This window comes from Struthio camelus, chromosome 2 (assembly GCF_040807025.1).
Source record: "Struthio camelus isolate bStrCam1 chromosome 2, bStrCam1.hap1, whole genome shotgun sequence".
Classification (NCBI taxonomy): Eukaryota; Metazoa; Chordata; class Aves; order Struthioniformes; family Struthionidae; genus Struthio; species Struthio camelus.
The window spans coordinates 116,121,864-116,147,148 of record NC_090943.1 but is presented as its reverse complement, the minus strand read 5'-3'; the positions used below and the strand labels follow the sequence as shown (position 1 = coordinate 116,147,148).

The following is a 25,285-nucleotide window of genomic DNA, read 5'->3' as shown; positions in this document are numbered from 1 at the left end:
CTGAGCTTATAATTTCTGTGCTAAATACGATCCTTGCAACACAAGGAGGGAAGGCTATCTTGTAATATAAGAAGACTGACCTGATTGGGGGTGGAAAAATGTCTTTGAGAACAAGCAATGCACTTCCTACTTGTAGAGAGAATTAGATGTAATCTAATTCTAGTGCACAACAGAGGAAAAAGCCTTATTTTGCAGCTAACTCATGCTGCACAGTACCATCTTTGGCCTGAAATTATGCTGGCAATTACAAGTGGCGTGTAGGATGTTTACTGTGGGGAAAGTTGACACAGATCATTCCAACTTTATAATATACTGACCTACTTAAAAGATGAGAAAAGATAGCAATAACAATGCATAACCTTGAGCTTAAAAGAAGGGTATATGACAAACAGAAATGTAGGCTGGAATGTTCTTGTATGGTTTACATGGAGAGATGGCCAAAAGAACAGCAGTGTTTTGTACTGAAGAAGTGAGAAACTGCAAAATAATTGTTCTCCCCCTAAAACATAGTTGCATCAACATCAGTGAGTTTCTGTTCGGATCCCGAGTAACTGAGTTCCAGGATTAAATGAGAGTGTTATGCGCTTTTGGCAAATCGCTTTCATTTAGGAAGGTGCGTGATAACACATTAGTAGTCCTGGAGGCCAGCTCTTGCCTCCAGTTCCTTGCTTTCAGAATTTGCTCTGCAACTGAGTGTCCCACAGACTATTGCAGTAATTGTCTATATCACTGTAAGACTGTATCTGATCCTGTCTGGAGCTCTTGTTGCAGAAGTACATGCTAGGCTTATGCAAGCTCTTCACCAGAGGTCCCAGGAGTAGTCATAAAGTCAAATGCCAGTTAAAGGTGGTGGTGATGGGGCAGAACTGGGGAGGAGGCTCTGTCATTTGGTAGAGAGACTGTCTGGGAGGTGGCTCCATAGCTGAAAAATCACGCTGCTCCTTTGGGAAGCAGGTGTGCCCATGGCCCAGTTCCATAACTCTGGGACATATGTCCAGCAAATCAACAGGAAAAGGATCTTCTCCAATAATCATGTTGTGCGTCCTGGATTTTTTTTTTCTCATTATACAGGGCTGTACAGAAAACTGGAATTTACAAAAATTCTCTGTCCTGAATGTGCTACATATTCTTTTGAGCACAGAAGCAAGGCTTCAGAGCACCTCAGCCTGCATTCCTCTAGTGCAGCCTAAAGTCTCAGGCAGCTTTACGAAGCAGCTGAGAGCCAAGGTGTCAATCTTAAGAGCTACTCTTGTATTTTCATCTGTGTGCTTATGCAGCGGTGGGGTTTGCTCACTTGATACATCTTACAGATGGAAAAACTGAATACAGCAAGAAGCTATTTGTTCTTCTTCCTAGCCACCATTGCTCATGAATAGCTACATTTTCACTGGGACAAGCCTGACACTTGGCAGATTCAGATGAGTCCCAGTGGTATGTCTGAACCTAGGTCTCCTGAAGGGTATTATTTCTCCTTACAGTAGTGTCTTCAGACAAGTAAGTGATACTCAAATACAGGGAAGGTCGTGTTTAAGGCTAGCAAAAGTTTATTGGGTATAATGATTCTTGGATTAAAATACTGCCCTTGGAAACTATGATCAGGAATCTGTTGTGCATAACTCTCCTTGTATGTTCATACAGTTGATAAAAATCCAAAGCAAGTTTCAGATGCTCTGCAAGCTGCCTGCCACAGCCTTACAGAGCAGCTGTAACTGGATTAGTAAGACATGGAAAATATTGCAATACTGCTTGCTTCTGATGGCCTGAATAATGATTAAAATGTAAATGGAGAGCATAGAGGACTAAAGCAAGCTGCAAATGACAAAGCTTCACAGTTTTTTTTTTTTTTTTGGTTTGTTTTTTGGATGATTTTTTAGTTTTTTGCCTCGTATTGGAAGTTAAAAGATAGTAGTATTCCTATACTCAGGCCTTACCATCTGCCTTTGGGTTAAGGATTGGCATGTCAGAAAGCAGCAAAGATGCAGACTAAATAGCTCAGTGCTGCATGCCAAACCTTGCATGAGGACATTCTTCCTATAGATTGGGCTTGACCAGAACTGAGCATACATTTCTGCAAAATCCCAGCAATACTTTATGGTGCAGGCTTAGCAATTTGTTTGATGGTAGCTAATAAAACGCTAACCATCTGGCAGTACTGCATGTGATTGAACTGCTATGAATTTTCAAATGCCATCAAAAGTCCTGCTGTGGATAATGGGTATGGGCCAGGCAGTTTGAACTATAAATCTAAATCTAAACCATGGCCAAACCTTACAGTGGAAAGAACAGTTATTTTAATATGCAGAAGCTAAACTGCCAAGTCAAAGCCAGCTGTATTATACAGCACTGCCTGGTAGAGCTACTAGAATGAAGTACTAGGCCTCTCCACGTTCACTTTTTTATTTATTTATTTATTTTTAAGTCTCATTGATTATTTTTCTTCTCCGGGAGTTTAATCTGTCTTTCTACCTCAGATTTGACTGGCCAGTTGCAGAGATTTTGAGGGCCTTTTTTGCAATTAAAATATCACGTGGTAAAGATAAAGGACAGTTTTCTCCTTTTTGGCAACTTCAGGCAATTAAAATGTTTTTATCTCTACATCTTAATTCCTTCAACAATGAAAATTCTGTGCTCTGCAAAGCAGGACCACTGCTTCTTGTCTGTCTTACCGTTGACAGGAATGAAATCGGCATAACAAAGAGGAGAATTTAGCTTGGGAAATCTTGAGCATAAACTGATTACTTTGTTACTTTTCAGTTAGTAATAAGCCAGCCAAGAGATTTGTCGAGTGCCATGAATATGTGCCTGGAAGCCAGGAATTGTTCCTTATTTCACATGCCAATTTCCTCTCTGAGCTGAGGTCACATTCTTTCCGTGAGAGTGATACAGCTTTTAACTGTACCCTTGCTCTGCATGTTTGATATAGCTTTTTTTTTTTCCTCTTTGTGTCTGGAGCTGATGACACAGGACAGCATTATTTCATTCAAAGGTGCATCGCGAGGATCAACAGTGGGCCAAATTTGACCACTGCTGTCTCTGGTGCATGTAAGAATTTATTGCACCCCTGGATGCTAACTTGACCTGCAGAAGCTTCAAAATAGTTTACTGGTATTGCCTTTTGCCTACAACCTGGGTTTTCATTAGCGTGAGCAGCCTTGTAATTCCAGCTGCATATGCGCTGAAGAAGGTACGCCGGGAGAGGCTATCTGGGGCATACCGTTAAATCAACCCTGATTACGTAGGTCGTGTTCTTGTTCTCTTGACCAGCGCTCCTTAGAGGAAGGGCTGAGCTGTCAAACGTTTGTGATGCCTTTGCAGTTAGGGTAGTTAGCAGGTGATCCTTTGGGGAGCCCCAGCACCAACTGGCTCTAAGGGACAGAGATATTTCCATTGTGAGGGTTTGAGGGTGCCATGCTGAGTTCAGTAGAAGCCTGATGAGGCCTGGAATAGGTTTTTTGCTTATAAAGAAAAGATAAAGAGTTGTCACTTTCAAGTATTGCTGATACTACTGTTGAAAAATAAGGTGTTTTTTCTGTTTTTTCTGAACCCTGAAAGTTAATAACCTCTGTGATCATTCTTTTTGTGATATATGAGTAACACGCGTTAAACCCAGGCAATTTTAATGAGACATCTGCCTGTAGATCTTGCCACAAATGAATCCTAGTGATACAAGAAATGCTTTAGAGGGAGAGATATTTTTAATTTTGTAAAATTTATACAGATTGAAATACTGTGGGTCAACTCCTAGCGTTGTCTAAGTCGACAGCAAAGCTCCTGCCCCTCCAAAGGAGCTATGTATTTTATCCATATGTTGTAGAGATCAGCTCTCCTTTACTTCTGCATGCAGATTTTTGTGGCATCCATCACCAGAGTATCTGAACTGCCTTTTAAAGCTGAAATGGGAAGTTAGTCATGAGATCTGTAGTGGTTACAAGCCAGATGTTCTTTTTCCTTCTTTTCACTTTGAAAGTGGGAGGACAGGAGGGAGTTTCTTCAGTATGTTTGTTCTTAGCATGCTGTTTCCTCTTGTGAAATACTGTATGGTAGTCTAGTTTTATTTGCATTTCCAAAACCCTCGAGTCATAAAAGGATTTTTGCATGGTTTATCTTATTTTACATATATTAAAGAAGCCCTGCTTGTTAACCCAGCATAGAAAGATACTGCATACTCAAGAATGAAATAGCTGCTGCAGCAATGTGCATAATTATAGGACCGCTGCTTAGTCATCAGTCACAATGTGTGTGGATTTTTTTTGTGAATTCAACATTTATTCCAATTTGGATGTAAAAATAATTTACATGAAGAGTTTAGTTTGCTCAGCACATTAGGCCTTGACCCATCTGAATCCATTAAAAGCTATTATAATAGCAAGGCGAAGTAATAGGTCCCTAATCAGGGACATGCTTACAGAGTAGTATAGTTCGATTGAATTTAGAAAAATGATTGCAGGACTGAGGCCTATAGTTATGCAAAGGTATAAATGAGACATCCAGATTTAAACTACAGAGCTGGATCTTCTTGCATTAGTTTTTTTCTGCCAACATGCACCCATCTGGAGAGGAGCGAGGAATATACCAATTGCCTATTTGTAATAAGAATATGTTTTGTTTTGTTTTTTGATATATTGTTCAAATTGAACTTATGTTTTTTCTTATCTTCCTCTATGCTGCTGCAAATTGACCGGAAGAAATCAGCATGTGAATTGTTGTTTACTTGCAAATTGGTTGCCAGTATCCTGTAATTCTGCTGACTTGAAATATAATCTCATCTTCTTTACAGTATTGTGAGCTGAGCAGAGCCAAATGGGTTGGTTCTCTGTGAGTAGGAACGTGGGTGCAAATGCTGCTTTTGTGGCGTGCTACTCTCCATTCTGGTGTTATTAAAATCCTCATACCTAAATCTGTGGATAAGGGATTTTAGAGGAATAGAGAGCGTGTTTCCAGGGTGAAAGGAACTGCTCATGCTTATATCGATTCCTTATATTTATCAAGAATGTCTATCTGTTTTGGATTAGCATATCCATTTTGCTGACCAGTGGGAGATTCTGAAACTGTGGCTACTTCTCGTGAGCTTACAGGCGTTCATTTATTTCTATTACATTTCTACTCCTTTCCTTCCTTCCCCACCCCATTTGCTTATCTTGGTACAATGCAGTTTGTAATTAATGTTCTGTAAGTGGGCTATGAGGCTTATGAAGAAGCAAGGAGAAAAGCAAAACGTGCAACTGGTCCCATGAATGACTCACCTGAACGTTCTTTTGATGGTATAAATGACTCAGTATACCTTTCTCACTCCATGCAAATATATCAAGAACATCTTCATTCAGAATAAATATTCTATACTTATTTTTTTCTTGCCCCTCCTTTCATGGAGTGATACACTCTTGATTATGATGTGCCAATTAGTATAGTGCTGAAACCCATGGATTTCCCATGGATAAGGATATTTCTGAAGAAGTACAGGATCTGCTTCTTGAAGTGCCACAGAATTCTTGAGTGCATATTCTCAGCTGCTGAAACTTGTCAAATCCATTCAGCTCAGTACTGCTGTGACCTTTTACATAAGCTGAATGTTTATTCCTTGGTCCATGTTTGATGTTGTATATATACCAACATGGAGAAAAACAAAAGAACCAGATTACAGGGTGAAAAAACAAAACAAAACAAAAATCTAATGAAATGCAGAACTTTAAAAACTGAAAAATAAGTCATCTGCATGTGTGAGTGTTACCCAGACACGTGGCTTGACAGATCTGTTATAATTCTTGACAAAAAAGGGACAAAACAAACACCCAATTTTCTCAAATCCAATGAGGAGGAGGATATCTGAAGAGAAGGACCAGATAGCAAAGGACAAAACATGACAGCAGGAATGCTTTCTGCAGCTTTAGTAAGAAGATTTAATTAAATGCATTGCTGTGAATCACAGAATCACAGCATCACCGAATGGCCAAGGTTGGAAGGGATCTGTGAAGATCGTCTAGTCCAACCCCCCTGCTCAAGTAGGGTCTTCTAGAGCACGTGGCACAGGATAGTGTCCAGGTGGGTTTTGAATATCTCCAGTGAAGGAGACTCCACTACCTCTCTGGGCAACCTGTTCCAATGCTCTGTCACCCTCACAGGAAAGTTGTTTTTCCTCATATTCAGACAGAACTTCCTGTGTTTCAGTTTCTGCCTGTTGCCTTTTGTCTTATCACTGGGCAGGACTGAGAAGAGTCTGGCCCCACCGTCTTGACACCCTCCCTTCAGATACTTGTAGACATTGATCAGATCGCCTCTCAGTCTTCTCTTCTCCAGGCTGAACAGGCCCAGCTCTCGCAGCCTTTCTTCATAGGGGAGGTGCTCCAGTCCCCTCATCATCTTTGTAGCCCTCTGCTGGACTCTCTCCAGCAGCGCCATGTCTCTCTTGTACTGGGGAGCCCAGAATTGGACATAGTACTCCAGGGGAGGCCTCCCCAGGGCTGAGGAGAGGGGCAGGATCACCTCCCTCCACCTGCTGGCAACACTCTGCCTAATGCACCCCAGGATCCCATTGGCCTTCTTGGCCACAGGGGCACACTGCTGGCTCATGTTTAACTTGTTGTCCACCAGCACTCCCAGGTCCCTCTCTGCAGAGCTGCTTTCCAGCAGGTCAACCCCCAGCCTGTACTGGTGCCTGGGGTTATTCCTCCCTAGGTGCAGGACCCTGCACTTGCCTTTGTTGAACTTCATGAGGTTCCTCTCCGCCCACCTCTCCAGCCTGTCCAGGTCCCTCTGACTGGCAGCACAGCCTTCTGGTGTGTCAGCCACTCCCCCCAGTTTAGTATCCTCAGCAAACTTGCTGAGGGTGCACTCTGTCCCTTCCTCCAGGTCATTGATGAATACATTGAACAAGACTGGACCCAGGACTGACCCCTGGGGGACACCACTAGCCACAGGCCTCCAACTTGACTCTGCGCCATTCACCACAACCCTCTGAGCTCGGCCATCCAGCCAGTTCTCAAGCCACCTCACCGTCCACTCGTCTAGCCCACACTTCCTGAGTTTCCCTAGGAGGATGTGATGGGAGACAGTGTCAAAAGCCTTGCTGAAGTCCAGAAAGACAACATCCACTGCTCTGCCCTCATCTGCCCAGCCAGTCATTCCATCAGAGAAGGCTATCAGATTGGTCAAGCATGATTTCCCTTTGGTGAATCCATGTTGACTACTCCCGATCACCTTCTTGTCCTCCAGATGCTTAGTGATGACCTCCAGGAGGAGCTGTTCCATCACCTTTCCCGGGATGGAGGTGAGGCTGACAGGCCTGTAGTTTCCTGGCTCCTCCTTCTTGCCCTTTTTGAAGACTGGCGTGACATTGGCTTTCTTCCAGTCCTCAGGCACCTCTCCTGTTCTCCAGGACCTTTCAAAGATGATGGAGAGTGGCCTAGCGATAACATCCGCCAGCTCCCTCAGCACTCGTGGGTGCATCCCATCGGGGCCCATGGATTTGTGGATGTCAAGTTTGCCCAAATGATCTCTAACCCGATCCTCCTCCACCAAGGCAGAGTCTTCCTTTCTCTGGCCTTCCTCTCTTGTCCCCAGAGTCTGGGATCCCTGAGGGCTGGCCTTAGCAGTGAAGACGGAAGCAAAGGCAGCATTCAGTAACTCTGCCTTCTCTGTCTCCTTTGTCACCAGGGTACCCACCCCATTCAGCAGCGGGCCCACATTTTCCCTAGACTTCCTTTTGCTCTTGATGTATTTGAAGAACCCCTTCTTGTTGTCCTTGACATCCCTTGCCAGATTTAATTCCAACTGGGCCTTAGCCTTCCTTGTCGCATCCCTGCACACTCTGACAACGTCCCTCTATTCCTCCCAAGTGGCCTGTCCCCTTTTCCACATTCTGTTTACTTCCTTCTTCTGCTGGAGTTTTGCCAGGAGTTCCTTGCTCATCCGTGCAGGTCTTCTGCCCACTTTACTGGACTTCTTACTCGTAGGGATGTACCTGTGTTGAGCCTGGAGAAATGACATCCGCCAGCTCCCTCAGCACTCGTGGGTGCATCCCATTGGGGCCCATGGACTTGTGGATGTCAGGTTTGCCCAAATGATCTCTAACCTGATCCTCCTCGACCAAGGGAAAGTCTTTCTTTCTCTAGACTTTCTCTCTTGTCTCTGGGGTCAGGAATTGGGGTCAGAGCTGGCCTTAGCAGTAAAGAGTAAAGTAAAGTAAAGCAGTGAAGTGGATGCCTTTTCTACTTCTTTGGATGCCTGTTCTACTTCTTTGAAGCAGCCATGCTTTCCTTGACTTCTGAGAGGTCTACCTGGAAGATACCTCCCTATTGTAAGTGAAAGATAGGGTCTGATTAGCAATATAAAATTTCTACTAGGTTTTCAAGTTGTTTTATAACATTCACACATCATGATTTGCTTTGCTTTCAGGCAGGTGGGTGTCTTACTTGATGGGTATAGGAACATGGACTGAAAATTGTCTGGATAGTTTTAATCTAGAGATAGAATAATAATTATTACTCTAAGAAGGAAGTTTTTTCTCTTTTATTTCCTTTGTGTGGTCTAATTATACTCTGGTAGCTGGCCTTTTAGTTCCTCAAGGCAATAAAACAGAAGCTGGGCGTGCATATTTCAACTGAACCCCTTCAGGTACTAAGTTAACTGGCTCCTGGAAAGCTCTTGCTACTGGCTGCAGTAGTGATAGTCCTAAAGACAGTAAGCCAGGTTCATTTCTGGTCCAGGTCCATTGATTTCACTGGAGTTATATATTCACAGGGGTAAATTTAGCCCACTAGATAGTTAAGCAATCACATGAGCGAAGTCTAAGATTGCCTCTACGTACCTAAGTTTGGCTGTACTTGGTGGGAGAGATGTTAGGGAAACAGAAACTTGTAAAGTTTGTTAACATTAGCGTGAAATGTTAGTAAGAGTCATGAACTGAAAGTTGAAGATGTAGGAGCTTGCAGAAAAATGCGCTATGCTTTAATCTTCACTTGTAGATGTCACATCCCTGCCGGACACCAAGATCCTCTTACTGAAGTGATTTAATTGCCGTTGCCCTTATTAGTGACTTATCAAAGGAGATGAAAAAGGTACAGGAGAGTAAGGCATCATCACAGGGATCAATATCTGGTTCTAAGTACTGTGTAGGAAACAGTGTCCCCACAACTCTCTTCCAGAGTGGTAGTTCTGGTTTTCTCCAGAATGTTTAAGTCCAACAAAATAATTAGATTCTCAGTTTCAGCACAGAGGACTTTTTAAAAAATGCACTGTGCCATTCTAGTCTAGTAATTGTACAGAGATATCAGCTGGAATTGATAATGAAGGCAAAATTTGGGAATAGCAAGAGGATGTGTTGCTGCTATTGACCAAAGGCTACTGGGCTGGTTTTAAATACTGTTACTCTTTTTGATCTTTGTGTATTGATTGAACATATAAACAACAGTCGGTGTAGTATGAGCATTTATTATGTCTTTTAAGCTGACTAAGGACTGTCTTGAATTAAATACGAGGGTTTAAATGATGATTTTCTAGTAAGTGTTGTATATAAAGACTGCTTGCAGTGGTGATACAGATTTGTGTAAACGTGGGGGAAGGAACTCTAAATACTACCTTTTCTTTTCTTTCACAGTTGAATAGAAGCTGCAAGATTGCAAAATGGTTTACAGGAAAGGCAAAGGCTTTTTTTTTTTTTCCTTCTCATATGTAATTACGTATGTAGAGTTATCAGCAAACTGTGCTCTCTTGCCTTGCCACTTTTTGAGAAATTTGTATAAATTAGTTCAACGTCTTAAAATGTGGAACGAATGGAACTTACAGATAGTCCTTATGATCAATTATGATGAAATTAATGGAAAACTTTCCAATGACTTGTTAATGACTTAGATTGGACCCTGGGCTTCCTTGTTAATGTCTTGGAAAGGTCGAGATTGATTTCCTTGCATCCTTTTTGTCTCTGAGGAGGCTCTTTGCAGTTCTATTGGAGATGCAATGATACTGCTATAATTTTTCCTTTATAATTTTCTGTGTAACTTATGTTTTTGTACGTAACATTGAGGCTTCATGGAACAGCAGAGAAACTGGAAAACAATGGGTTCTTGGGGACGCTGTTCATACCTTAAATGCCTAAAATAGTATTACTGAGTGATATCAAGCTTCCCCTGCACCCCTCCTTCCTCCAGAGGCAATTCTGAAGTTGATTCTAGTACTGTATAGTCGTGTTATTTTTCCGTACTGATTGGGGGAAAAGATTGTTACCGCAAATGGAAGCGGGCTGCCGTGTTGCAGTGTATAGAGCAACTTGTGCTGTATCTAAGTAATACTGTTTTACCACAGTCCGATAACACAACCTGCGTAGGGATATTTGCGTGTTGTGGGGTATTCAGCTCTTTGGATTCCTGCCTTACCAGAAACACCTAAAGCCTTTATGGAGTTTCTACCCAGTATGCTTGTTTGTCTTTCCCTAAAAAGGTTAGTTGTACTAAGTTTGTACAGTTAGTATACCAAAGGTTAGTAGCGTTTTATTTTGGAAGCATACTTGGGCTACCCTTGCAACAGGTCTGACTGAAATTGTCCCTTTGGATGACGGTTTTGCTGGGTGATGTACCATGTGTTTGAAAGTGCAGCATTTCCTTTCTCGTAAATGGCTGCGCGTAAATTACTGCAATGTTCGCAACAGGAATATAAAATGCACCCCTTCCCCAAGAGAAGGGAATCTTGGGAAGAGAACTGGGGAGTTACGTGCACAATGATGACAGTTTAAAAATAATCCATGCACTATCTTTTCTTTTTAAATGTCTAGTCTGCTCCACTTACCAGTAGAGAGAATTTATTCACAAATTAATATTTGACTCTTTTGGTATCTTGATCTGCTGAATTCACTGTCATGCTTTCATTTATTTCCAGGATACTGGGGTTGGGAAATCAAGCATAGTTTGTCGATTTGTCCAGGACCACTTTGATCACAATATTAGTCCTACTATTGGGTAAGTACTCTGCATGGTATCTTTTTTTTTTTAATATACTTTTTTTTATCCTGTTTCCCTCAGTTGAACTCCCTTCTTTTCCCAACTTTAAAGGCTCTGAGTAATTGTATGTCTTCTTTTTCTTTCTAATTTATCATTTCTTTTTAACCCTTTAGAAGCCTTTAATTCTTCTCACCTCACGTTACCTGTTTAGAGTGTCCAGGGTGGCCCAGAACCAGGTCTACTCTGCTCTCGTTCTTCTGGTAATACAGAGTGGGCCTCAGCCTACTATATTGCAGTATGTCATAGAGAAGTTGACAAAGTTGTGCCATTTCTGATGTGACTGGAGTTTCCTGAAATCACCTCTCCTCTGGAGCTATCTATAAGCACTCTATATTGACTTATTGCGTACAGTCGTGACTTCCAGCTGTTTGGTCTACTTCACTGTTTGCAGAGGTATATGGTATTATATATGTCATGGACTCCCTGGGTGACGATGGCACCTACACTACTAAACGTTTCCTTTCTATGTACCAGAACAATTAGGAAATCAGTATAAGTGAGGACTAGTTCTTCTGGGTTTTCACAGAAGAAAGACTTGAGGCCAAGCCCTGATCTTGTTTGTATTGATGTAAATGTAGAGAGATTTCAGATTTCCATTAACACAAACAAACAGAAAAACTTAACCGTGCTCTTTTTTACTATAAGTAAGCCCCTAAAACCTAAATAATACTATAAATCCTTTATTAGTGCTGTCCATTGCACAATTGACCATATTTTTCTTCACCCATATTATACAGAGAGGTTCTTAGGTCTCTTACTCACGCTGCATCTTTTTCTTTTTATCTGTCAAGAGCTTCCCACTTTAGATGATGCCTTGGTCATAGGACCTTAGGATTAAAATCACTTTAGTTCCTACTAGTCAGTGGAGTACCAAATCTGATCCTTGGAGCTTGAAGAAACAAAACCCCACAACCCAAACAGGCTGTGGTTTGCATGATTACCAAGACGTCCTACATTCAAGCAATGGTAGTAGGAATATTAAGGGTTCCCAGCAGTTCTATGTTGTAGGTATTGTCAGGCTAGCCCGAAATGTTAACAGCATCTGTTCCCAGATGTGTATATGCTTTCATCTAAGTTTAGGATGTGTCACATTGTCCCTATTTTTAGAATGACAGGATAATGCAATTTAAACAAAATATAATTAATTCGCCCCTGTTTATCATAAAACTGCCAAACTTCTGAGTGACAGACCATCAGAAGCCTATTAGTCATATAGCTGACTTTAATTCCAAAAAGTTTTCTTTTTACCATTTTAGGAATAAATCTCCCTAGTCCATAATTACCTGGAAAATTTTGAAAATTGTTGATCTCTTATGGGAGAGGAAGCTGATCTATGTTGTTTACAAAGGAATAGTTTGGATGGGAAGGGTTGATCTTGCTTGCGGGTTATAGCTATTTTAAATCTTCTGTGAAGGACTAATGCTGTTTGAGTGTATTGTTCAGAGGGTTAGGAGATTTCTTCCAAACCTCTATCTTTGAATGCAGGAAGGAATGTCAGCTGGACATTACCTTTTGAGGTTCCAGAACAATTTTGGACTCCTGAATATAATGAGTAGAGGAAAATGGACAGAGAAAAGGGAAGGAGGGAAGCATATAATGAATAGCATTGTTGATTGAAGGATACTTGTTTGCAGTGAAGGAATTGATGAAAACTTGAGTGACCCTTTAGTTCTAAATCATCATCAGCCTTTTTTCCCAAGTAGTTGTCATTGCTAAGTCAATGTCTTCTGCTCACATGAAAAAAAAAAAAACATTATTTTTCATTATTATGGTAACAGAGGGAAATGTTTTTCTTTTTGAGGATTCAAATGTGAGTGCTAGTTTACATGCGGGTGATATTGCTTGTCTATAAAGGCCAACTATGTGGATAAGTTTTTTTTTCCCGCTCTGAATTAACCAAAGGTATTAAATATATGATCCTTGTAACCCACAACAGCTGCTGATGCTCTAAAGTTCCTGTTTTTGAAGCTGTAAAGTGTTGCTTAATACTTCGAGAAGTATGACAGATGAAAGCGCACACCCTGAAGCCAACCAAAGAAAACTCTGCTTTTCTTGCCTTCATTTAATATTTTTATATGCAGTGCAGCATCGCTAAATTTGAGCAATTTGCAGATGGCTGTAGAGGGAAACTCTGGTGTATCATCCCCGGGAAATATTTTGATCAGTTGTATGTCATTTGATGTAATTTGGTGCTTTTGTAATGACAGTGCATTGTATCAAATGCATCTTTGTAAGCTCGTGCTGTAATGTACAAATAGCAAAGAGGCTACAAAGATTTTTATATTTAGGAGAGAACTCTCTTCTATTTGTTTACCGTGTGTGTTTCAGCAGGTGACTTGTCTGATTCAAAATAATCAGTGGTAGTGTACATTTCCAGTCTCCTAGATTTAACTGAGAAATCATGTATTCGTAGCCTGGTGTGATGCTGACTTGCTTGTTCTCAGGTCCACATCTCCAAGAAGATGGAGCTAACTAGCGGTAGAAGCAGCGTGTGAGTGGCAGGAGCATTTGAGTTCCTCGGCCCACACACAAAGAGCCATCTGAACCTCAAAGGCTTTTCCCTCCTTTTGAAATAAATATATATGTGTTACATATTTAATCTGATACGGGTGCTTTCATTTCAGAGGGTGTTTTTATCAAGAGTTTGGGGTTTCCCCGTATGTAGTCTAACCCAGCAAATGTGCGTAAAGTCTATAGGTAGCATGTATAGTGGTATATTGGTGGTCTTACGAATTCCTGTTTCCTTCTTTATCGGGGATTATCAGTAAAGGAGATCTGGCTGTTACTTCTCCTTTGCAGAGCATCCTTCATGACTAAAACTGTGCCTTGTGGGAATGAGCTTCATAAATTTCTGATCTGGGATACAGCTGGTCAGGAGCGGGTGAGTATTATTTTGCGGTACATTTTTGTTATACTCATCTCTTTTGAAGTGTTGGTGCACTTTTCTTCTTTTCAGCTTCAGGCTTCCCGAGTATAAATCTAATGAATCTTTACAGGGCTCTGTGAACTAGGTAGCCAGCGGTCACTTGATGTACAGGTTCCCATTTCACGGATGGGAAAACACAGAGGCAGGCTGACAACACAGCTTACCTAAAAGTGAAGCCCACTGTGGATTTCAGGTTCCTTTTCCCTGCAGAGCTGTGCCCCAGCCTGCAGATGTTACCTCTGCCCAGATTCAGATCTTTTGCAGCAGCTGATGTCATGCCGTGGGAATCAGGTTGGTCATTTCCCTCAGCACAGCTCAGGCTGTGCCCAACCAGTCTTTAGCTAGCTGGGCAATTCCTCTGTTGTTTCATCAGTTTTATGTGTGGCAGCTTTCATTCACACTGGAAGGAGCTTGACATCTAGTACATGGCCTGGCCGGTGGTCTGAGCATAGGTGGTGGCTCTGAGGTTCTCCTGTGTTGGGACATTGAATATGGGCATAGTTTGTTTGTTTGTTTGTTTTAATAGTCTTAATGGCAGCAATATTCTGTATAGGCTGACTGTAGAGTTCTCATAGTATATGCCCACGTTTATGTTGGGACATTTGAAAGAAATGCAAAAACCCATGCACCTATTATAAAGTATTTTCATGCTTTCATGTGAAATGACACTGTTCCTGCTATTAGAAAAATGTAACTGTTATTCTCATTTTAGGATTGGGAAAAATGAGATGCTTGTTCAAACTGTAATATGGGTTCTTCTACATCCTACTGTGTTCCTCACACCCTGCATGGGACTTGTAGGCAATAAAGATTTTTGCTGTTAGGTGCAGGAAATGCTTGTGTTTTTAAATGCAATGTAAAGTATGATGTAAAGCGTGCCTGATGAAATCCATTGACTCTTAGCAATTCAGTATGTTATTTATGATGGGAATAGGGATCTTTAAAAACATATGTCAAGTACAGCATCCTCCCTTGCCTTGAATCTTGTTTGTTCTGTTTTTGCATAATCTGGAACTGATAACTAACTAAATATGGCAAGTGTATGTGGAGTTTCAGTGGTCATAGGTAGCAGAGGTTCGGTTTTCTTTCCCATGGTTTGTGTTTCCGTGTTTATTCTCTCTCTCTGCCGCACCCTGCTTTCTTTTTTCCTTCTAGCTCACAAAACTCAGTTCTTGAGATTTAGATATAATAACTAGTATATTTCCCACATAGTCTTAAGCATCTCGAAACACATTAAGAGTATTACTTTTTGAAGTAGGTATATATTAATAAATCATATTCACTATGCCTCATTTGAAGCAGGAAATCTGTGACTGAGCTGTGACTCTTGGACACAAAATTCATCCTTCCCATCCAGTCCCTTATGTTTCCTCTCTTGACTGAGCTAGTCATTTTCCAAAAATATACTTCAGTTAAACATCATCTGCTCACGTGCATGTGCGATCTCTCTCTTGCTCATTCGTGCCTTCTCTCTCTTTCTTTTTTAATCCAACGATAACGAGCAGTGACCACCAAAATCTGGCTAAATTGCTGTGCATCTATTCCAGATAAATGAGGTTACAGTTTTTATGCGTAATCCTGAGCTGCAACCTCTTTAGGCCAGGGACCATCTTTTTCTTCTGTATTTGCACAATCTATTCTCAATCCTTTACTAGGGCCTTTGGAATCTGCAGTGGTACAGTAAATCATGTTGATGGATGTTGAGCACTAGCTACCGAGAGAGCTCAGTTTCCCAGGATGAGGTCGATATTGTTCCAAGTAGTTCAATACCGTGGAACATCCCCATTTTACAGCTCAACACTTTGTGCTTCTCAATTGTTTATTCCTTCTAACTTGTATTTGGGATTCTAGCTACTTAGTTACTTTAGTTACTCTTTTTGATCTGCTGTTCAAGAATGAATGTCTGCCACTGTTAATTTATTTCTCTGAACAACAGTGATTATGCAAAACCTCCAGGTTACCCCAAACTTCAGGCCTATCACTGTTTTTCACAGTGTACTAACAGATGTATTCCAAACAGTGTTTATGCCTTGAGAGCTGTTGTCCTTCCTTTGTTCCCTGTCGTTTTGTTAAGGTCTGTGTTCCAGTGATAAGTCTGCATGTTTCCTCAACACTTCTGTTGTCTATACTGCTAAGAACTATGTTTAGGACTTACTGCTCTTTCAATATTGTCATCGTTTGGCTTTGTTCTTCTAAATGCAAGGCCAAGCATAGGACTTAGGTGTGCTTATTCTGGAGTCAGGGTATTTTGTACTTCCCCAGCTGTGCCACCTGTTGCTGTAGCTGCGTGCTTAGGGTGTCCTTCTCTCGTGCTTTCCAGGCTGAACTTCCTCAGTCTGCTCTTACGCACCACTGTTGACAGCAGAGTTTACCAGCAGGACAGTACCTCCTAGGAGATGTAACTGAAGGCCTCCTTGAGGCTTAAAAGTTATGCTCAGCCCTTAAAAACAGTAGACCTGGCAGGAGGTAATAACAGCAGCAGCACTTCTGTGCTACTCGTTCATAGATTTCTCTGTGTAACAGGCTAGGAAAGTGTCGGCTTGAAGGGTGTAGACAAACCATTCTGAAATGCCTTAGTCACAAATGCTTATTTAAGCAATCCTCTGAGAGAACTAGTGTGCCTACTGGCTGTCTTCAGTCAGTTGGGAAAAACTGTGGAAATTCATGTGGCTGTTTCTGGAAAACAAGTCATGTACTGGGTGCTCAGGAAGCATAGACGAGAGGGAAATGAGTTGGAAGCACTCAGCACCCCCTTGAGGCGTTAAATCAACATTCAGATATCCATTTTCAACTGGTCAAGCCTTCAGAAATGTTGGTTGCTGTTAGTTCACAAAGCTTATTGTAATACCTGAGTTCATTGAAGGAACGTAATATACAGGCTAGGAAGTCAAGAGCTTGGTCATGGAGAACAGATGGCTTCTGATTCATAGGGATACTAGATATAATATTTTTTTCTTTTGTGTGAGGAAACTTGGATACACAGTCAGAGTTCTCTGAGAAGGAATTGGAATTTCCATTTTTGTAGGAAATAATGAGCAAATGTCACTTCTGCGTAACGACAAGAATACAGTAGGAAATGGAGATCAAAAACACTCCCAGCAACATTATGACAGAAGTGCCTGTTCAGCATGCTTCTCAAAGGAGACCCTGGAGATTAGTACACGGCTTTCCAGCAGCATTTGCTGCAGAGAATGTACACTGTAGTTTAGTTGATTACAAAAGGAGAGAGCTTGTTAAGCCTTTTGTCTTGCTTTTTCTTTTCCCTTTCTTATATAGAGAGAACCTTAAACCAGCTGCACACTTAACAAAAAAATCCCTCTGCTTTTCTCTGTCTAAGTACTGGTCTCTGCAGAACCAAGTGCTTTGTGTTCATGCGCTGTCAGATCGGCTCACTTACTCTGTTTTTTCAGTGTCACTTCCCTCCACCCAACTATTTCCAAAATGTTTTTGAAACATTTTTCTTTTCTTCCATCTTGCTTTTTTCCCCATCAGCCTTGAATTGTTGCCCTGGACTTCAGGACTTAAATTCACAACAGTTATGTTATTGTTAGCGAAGATTGCCTCCCCTAAGAGCAATCTCTTCACAAGTTAGCTAATGATGTTTTTATTAGCATATATTTCGGTTCATGATGCGCTAAGTAGCTTCTAATTAGACTGCTTTGTCTGAATACCTTGGGTGGCTGCCAGCTTTCCATTTTGCCAGCTGAAGAATAATGCAGCAAATAGGGAGCCTGAGGGCCATGTTTCCAGGGCAAGAGTATTTATCTATGTCCTTTTAAAATTTACTATATTTAACTCCAGGGTGTTTTGTTTTGTTTAAAAAAGGAGCCTCAGGTACTTGAGCCCAGTTTGAACCCTAATAGGAAGTACTTTCACGATGGTGGGTGGGTTGGTTTTTTTTTTTTTTTTGGTTGTGTTTTTATTATCTTTCTTTCCTACTGTTCCATTTCTAGTAAAAGACTAGCCCAGATATCTATAGCATTTTACAGTCCCTTCTGAGTGACAATAGTTGTTTTGGTGATTCAAACACAGTCACAAGGTAAGGAAAGACAGTGTCACTGTCTTTGCTGCAGCCCTGATTGGAAGGTTTCCCCTAAGTTGGCAATTAGATGTGATATCTAAACTGCTCTTTAAGGGAAAGTATTGTTTCCCTCTGCTCCAAGGCACGTGGTTCTGCTTTTTTTTTTTTTTTTTTTTTTGCTGGCTGAGCTTCTCAGTTAGTCTGTGCCGTTTGCTAATCCTGCAGAAAAACAACCTGGCAGAGTTTAGGGAAAAAAAAAAAAAAAAAAGGAAAAGAGAGAGAGAGTTGTAGCCCAGACTAGGGAAGACCACAAGGGCAGGAGTTGGGGTGAAAGGAGGGACAGGACCTTGCTGTTTGGTAGTAACAAACCATTTGAATTTGGTTCAGCTGTGACATCCAACTGCATGCTAACTTGACTGTTCTCCAGAAACAAAACCCCATAACTCAGTACTGTTGGGTTTTGCTAGAACTTGCTAGTCTGCGTGGATTCAATCTCAAATGAGAACAGATCAACAATTCTTAGCATGTGCCTTGCTAGCCTAATCATTTAGCTCATGGATGTTTCCACTAAAACCAGACTACCCTGAGGGGACTTAACAGCAAGCATAGATGACTTGAGTTAGTTCTGCAGTAAAGACGTAGCCTTAATTTTGCTCTGTGGTTTTATCTGCGTAACAATGATGGTAGCCCACAGCTTAGGCAGCATGAAGGCAGTTTCCTATACCCAGTGTAAGGACCTCCCCTGAGAACTAGAATCTCAGCCTTGAATTATGTAGGGAAAAAACTACTCGAGGTTATAAAATACTACATCATATCTAATAGTGGCATCATGCACAACATTTTTCCGTTCACTCTTTGCCAGCTGAGACTTTCAGGAATTTAGTATCCTTCTCTTTGCTTCTTCTGTTTGAGAAGCTTATGTTTCAGGATAATCTACTTGATGTTTCTGCCTTTTTCCTTTGCTTCTTTTCACACACCACATTTCCTGTTTATTGGCAGCCACTGCCTCAGAGAAGACCAGAACAGGGCACTACTGCCCGGACTTGGACAAGGCATAAAGCAGAGATTTCCAAGCTGTGGAATACATACTGCTGATGGTACACGAACCATGCCAAAAGAGCTTGTGCTATGCAGACACAGTGGTGACAACTTCTGACTCTTCCCATGTGTGTGCTTATCAGACCTGTGCCACACAAGCGGTTAATGCAGCTCTCCTAAATAGACCACTAATAACATGTTTCTCACACTAGTCTGCCATGCTCTTCATGACAAGAACCTCAGTGGTTAACAGAATTGTATTTTTTTTGGTCCAGGATATAAGGACAGGGCTGGAGTGTGAGGAAGGATGTGCTTCAAGTGGGTTAGGGGACAGGACTGAAGGGGTTTGGGCGGGTGGCATGGCAGGAAGGGCTGAGGACTGGAGAGATGGGATGCCTGGCATTGTCTGCTGAGTGACTGGGAATGAACTGCTGAGTGGGTGAGGGAATCAAGGACTGTGAGCCTCCTAGTCTAGAAATGTGAGTGTGTGTAAAAAGGAAGACGACGACAATTGCAAAGGTATGTCACTGCCCACACATATGAGCAGCTGGCACAGTGCTAGAAGCTGTGGCTGTTCTTACCATTAATGGCACCCTGATGAAGTATAAGAGTCTGACCTCAGGAGTAGCTGAGTGGTCTGGCTTGGCCACTCAGATACTACATACATAGCCAGAGAGCAGCTTCTCAAAAATGGGAATGAAATCTAGTCAAATAATTACAGCTGGCAGGAAGCAAATCTTGTGCTGTTTTGCACCTGCAGATGCTTGAAAAGGCTCTGTGTGGAAAAGTCTTAGGTATATTCAGCCCCTGATTTAAGGTGTGTGATACTAACTAAGCACCGATTTGATGTGGATTACTCTCTACTCTTTCCAGCTATGTTTGTTTATATTATATGTATTGTATTACAGTTATATAATCCTTTTTGCAGCAAGAAAAAATGTTGTTTACAGTCTGTGATGGCAAAAGAAATCCAATAGAGGGGTTGTGTGTATCTTTTTCCCTTGGCTTTGGAGCTTAGAGGAGACAGCGCTGGTGTGGCAGTAAGCCAGTGCTGGGGTGTAGCACTATAGGATAGTGTAAAGAGCTTCAGACGTGAATTAGTAGTGTTCCTTGGTGTGCCTGGCAGACTGAATGAATCCAGACTGTCTTCAGCAGTGTTTGTCAGTCTGTTTATAGATAGGCAGGAGTGGTACTTCTCCATTTCTGGATTTATTTGGTCTCTTTTTTGCTTTCTAAACCAGCATTACATAAGACATGATTAAGAGACTTACAGTGCAGCAGCTTGGGTGTGATTTATGTTGTGCTTTTTTTTGAAATTGTTTTTCTTTTCTAAGTATTCTGATATGGCTACTTTGTGGGTTTTTCTTCTTCTCAATTCTGTAGTGTTGTTACAGGGGAAATGTAAAAAGCATTATATCCCTCCATAATGAAATGCACAGGAAATAGAAAGCAGAATGTTTTAGAGCTTTTAAATAGGTGGTAAATTACTTAATGGCTCCTCTTTGTTCCATTTTCTTGTCCTTTGCGAGGGCAAAGCTTCTGTTGACTTCAGTGAGATGGCCAGATCTAGGATTGAAGAATCACCAAATGTTCCTGCAGTCAACCAGTGCAACTTATACCCTCTGGTTATACTGAACTTGCATGTACACAACCTAAGACTGAATTTGTCCTCTATGGTATGGAGCTGTACAGCTTTAAATATTGTGTTGTTTCTAATCAGATCCTGAGAGAAAGAGAGGACCTGCTTTCAGAGGAAATTTGCTAACAGACATGTGGCCTCAAAACCTCTTCCTTAGATGAACCACAAATGCAAAATGAAAGTGGTGGTGGTGAGGTGTAAGTACAAGGTCCCCTGAACCCAGTTCAGCATTTCCCCAATCCTTACACAACTTGTTTTATGTCATATAGTATGCTCTAGGGAAGAAGAGTCATAAAGACTGCACAAAGTTACACCAGTCATTCATTTTGTTCTTTGGTAAGTGTATATGTGGTAAAATAGGTTCCTTATTTATATTGGAGTGGCCCTTTCAGCCTGGATATAGCTGTTGAATTGAAAAGTCCTCCCCTAAAATTTAAAGCTGATGCAATGTATGGGTTAGTGACCTCAGCTGTACAAGTAGTGATCAGACCCCACAAAAGGAGAAAAGGCTCATGAGGGGTAGGAATGGATCAGTATTCCCTGTATGTCACCTTAGCGCTTATGTGCAAATCGGCAAACTTTTTGTGGTTACTGAATGAGATGCACAGAACTTTTAAATTTCCATCTTAGGTAAGCTGCTAGTGATAGTTTACTCATTATACAAAGGTGGGAGGTATTCTCAGTGCTTAGAAGGACACTATGGAAAATGGTAGGATGAATGAAGAATGAAGCAGTGGGAGGAGAATCAGTAGTATAAATAGCAAGTCCCTGTACCCTATGACTCATAGGAAAAATGCATGGTATAAAGTTTTAGATGATTTTTTGGAAACTGAGAAGAAAAGCAGCTTGTGAGTGCATTTACTAATTACAGGATGATCGTGCAGCCACGAGAAAGGGAAGTGTGTTTACTAATACGTATTAGGGAAAGTACAGTTAATGCTGTTGTATATCTAGAAAGCTACATACAAAGCTGGTCACCAGCATTCAGGAAAGGTGAACTTAACGTGGACCAGGTGCAGAGAAAGTGGCCTTCTCCTGATCACCTCATCTTTAGACTAAAAGAGCCTTAGCTTAGTAGCCTGGCAAAAGTAAGCTTGAAAGCCTGTGTTCTATTGATGTTTCACGGAAAGGCAAGCATTGATCCAGTGAATGGGTGTAAATTGGTCAGGAACACCTGCAGGCTGGAAATCAGAATGTTTGTAGTCATCAAAATAATATGATGCCAGTAGGAGCAGCATGGAAAAAAAAAAAAAGAGTGGTTTTAGGCTGGACGTTGATCAGTTTTTGAAAGAGTTTAAGTGCTGTGGTTATTTCTGATGGTGGGAGCTAACTGATGACCCTTTCAGGCCTACATTTCCCTGTTACCCTGAGCTGATGGGTGCTGCTCCTAGTTCCAAGTGCAGGTTAGAACTGCCGAAGGGCTGCCCTCAGCTGTAGGACACAGAGGGACTGACCCCTCGGCCAGGTAGGAGGTGCAGCTGAAGAGGAACCTTAGTGTCCCTATTGCAGGTGTGTGGGGCAGAGCCATGGGTGGCCGGCCACCCTAGTGTTCAGGCAACGCTTCTTGAGAAACAGTTGTTCTAATGCCAAATCTTGAGCTGCTCCTGTTTCTCCTTATTTGCTTGGGAATTACTGGATATAGAAATACCAAACTATAAAATCAAGGTTATAGAAATTGGAATTTATAATATGGAAAGTAATCCCATGAGGTTTAATTTTGTGAACTGCTTTTTTGTGTGTCACTTGTTTTGGGCTTCTGTCCCACATTTGGTCCTTGGCAGGTGAAAAATGTGCACATTAGTATCTTGTACCCCTTTAATTAATTTTGCGCGACTCTTTTTTCCAGGTAATTAGGCCAAGAGAAGGTTCAAGACTTTGCTTTATTATTTGCCTAATACTTTTACTGATATTTTTGTGATCTTTGAAAATCCATGGTCATAAAACACATTTGTTAAGAGAGTCTGTTATTAATGATGAAAGTTATTCTGAAGTACAAACTTTCAATCCCTGTTGATTCATTCACCGTTGCAGAGAGTCTTTTTATGTTTTCTCACGGACAACAGTGATTTCTTGCGATATTTGTTACTAGTGCACTTTCAGTTTATATTGAGCAATTTCAAAGTACTTTTTTCCTCATAGACCCTAGGAAAATGCACTAACATATATTTTAATACCATTTTGATCACTTTCTCTATTGTAAAGCATGAAATCTTGAATGTCGATTTATCCAAATAGAAATATAAACTTAAATGATGAAATCCATCACTTGATTTTTAAAAAAATGTTGAAGCTACATGTCCAAATATGGATAAAAAGCATTCCCTTCTTAACATTCGTTATAGCTAAAATATTGCTGTAAAATAATGAAAGAGGAAATAACTACCCTCTCAGCTGAGCAAGCAAACAGATTTTCAGTATGTTAGATTAGGAAGGTCACATGTGTGTGTTAACAACAACTACTGAATATGAGTGCCCTTCAGAGGCGTTTGCTTTTCTGAATCTACCTTGCTTGTACTCTTGCTTTCCCTCCTTCCAAGCTTGCAAGGAATTGGAATATTTAAGTAGATTACTTTGTCTTAAATATCAGAGAAACTTTCCTCCTGCTTACTGTACCTCTGCTTGCCACTTTTTATTGTTTCTTGACACAAGAACAGGCCAACTGACTTAGTCTGGCATTTCTGTTACTGAAACGCAACACACTGTTCAAGTACTTAATTCATGCAAATGGCGCTTAAAAATATCCCCCAAAATCTTCTAAAAGAAGTTCTTTGTTTCTCTATTTTTACCTGCATGATTAAAATGATTATTGCTTTCATTCCAGGAAAAAGGGTAAAAATGACCGTGGGAATAGACTGCACCTGCTGAGATGTGCACAAAGCTATTCTGCAAGTGTGGAGCTATCTGAATTTGGTTTAAATGTAAATCTAGCTTCTAGCGGTCCTGTCCTTCCTCCTTTTGCTCAGGACTTTCTCACTCCTTCCTTTCAGCTGAGGCTGGGGCTCTGATGCACAGTGAGCTGGTTTGGGAATCCAGCTAAAAATTAATCCTACCAAAAAAATAGGTTAGTTTACATCCAGGTTCCTTTAAAAACTACTTGTCCAGCATCCAGTGAAAGAACCTTGCTTTTTTATATATATATTTTATTCTGGCACTAACATTGGCAATGTTCTTCAGTGAAATAGCTATTATGAAAAGTGTACTTGTCACCTGGTCAATATAGCAACAGAGAAAAATTCCCAAGAAATTGTACAGGTTCTTAATGTGCTTTCTGGGCCAGCCTGAATGGAATTTGAAGCATGCGAGCTTGACTCCATGGCTCCTGTGAAGTGTGATTACTGTTATCTGAGAGCTCTTTGTAAATTCATGAATACCTTGTAATCTAGATTAAAATGAAATCAGCGTATGTAGGACATCTTTTTCCGCGAAGCTGACACACTGGGAGGGGTTTGTATACACAGTGAAAAGTCAAATCTGCTCTCCACGGATACGCTCCCTAATAGTCAAGGTGCTTTAACATAACACACTGGGAATTTCTGCAGTGGTCTGGGAGGCTGAAAATTCTGGAAAGAGTTTATTGCACTAAACACGTACTAAAGCCACTCTCTAAAAGCCCAGAAAAAACACGTTTACCCAACTCCCTCCTGACTGATCACTTTTCCTCAGACCTAGCTTCTTGACTGATGCCCCTTTCTTTTCTCACCCCCCTTCCTGCTGTTTTCTCCTATTAATGAGCTATTCCACCTGCTTCTCTCCCCAGTACACTTCAGCACTTGACCATCTGTCACTGTTAGTGTGTAGTATGCATCCTTACTTGTAAGAGAGTATCGACCTTGAACTAGAATGCGTGGTCTGTGATAAATACCGTACAAACAGGCAAACAGTCCTAACTCATTTTGACAAATAACTTGGTTTATGTTGCATGTGAAGCAGCATGACTGTGGAGCCTGTGTTCCTAGTAAAATGTTTGGTGAAAAATGGCAGGACAAGAAACATGACTAGACAGTATTATCAGGAGTGAAATAATACTTCTGCTTATTTTGCCATGAAAATTGCCTCAGAGTTAGTACTGGATGAAAATGATAGGGCAGGAATGCATATATCCTTGAGCTATCGTTGGAAGCTTCCTGAAGACTTGGACTACCTAAGTCTGAATGCTCAGTTCATAAGTACTGTTCTGAGGCATATATCCCGCTGTAAGTCTGCAGAGGTATGCAGTATAACGCATTGGTCTGTGCGCATTCACTGGGTGTTGAGATTGAATCCAGCCCTAATAGCACATTTAATTTAGGACTTGACCTTAGTTAGTAGCTACAGCTTTATATGAAGATTTTACAGACCACTTTCTGTACAAACAAAAATTTGCAAAATGGTTCTGTGAGTACAGTGAGACAAAACATATTTTCCGAGAAAGATTATTTTTGGTATCCTTAAGAAAAGATTTAGGTGAATCAACAAAAAGGCTTATTGACTGCCTTTATCTGTGTAATTATAAGCTCAAATTCTAAACCAACTGTGTAGTCATGGCAAATGATGAAAATTGTGCTATTCATTGGCAAGCTATTTTTTATAACAAACATACTTATTACTTTTTTTTTTTTAAGGTTTTTTCCCTCGGGGGGTGGTGGGGAAGCTGAAGAGACACTTAATTTGCAAGAATTTGTGTTTTTCAAAAT

At 41.0% G+C, this 25,285-nt stretch overlaps 1 protein-coding gene across 2 annotated transcripts in view; it reads left to right on the top strand.

Annotated features, from left to right (window-relative positions):
* Positions 1-25,285, top strand: part of RAB31 (RAB31, member RAS oncogene family) — a 67,358-nt gene that overhangs the window by 19,490 nt on the left and 22,583 nt on the right. For both annotated transcript variants that reach the window (XM_068932166.1, XM_068932167.1), the window contains exons 2-3: positions 10,867-10,946; positions 13,788-13,869. In XM_068932166.1, coding sequence (XP_068788267.1) covers positions 10,867-10,946; positions 13,788-13,869 — 162 coding nt within the window. The remainder of the gene's footprint in view (positions 1-10,866; positions 10,947-13,787; positions 13,870-25,285) is intronic.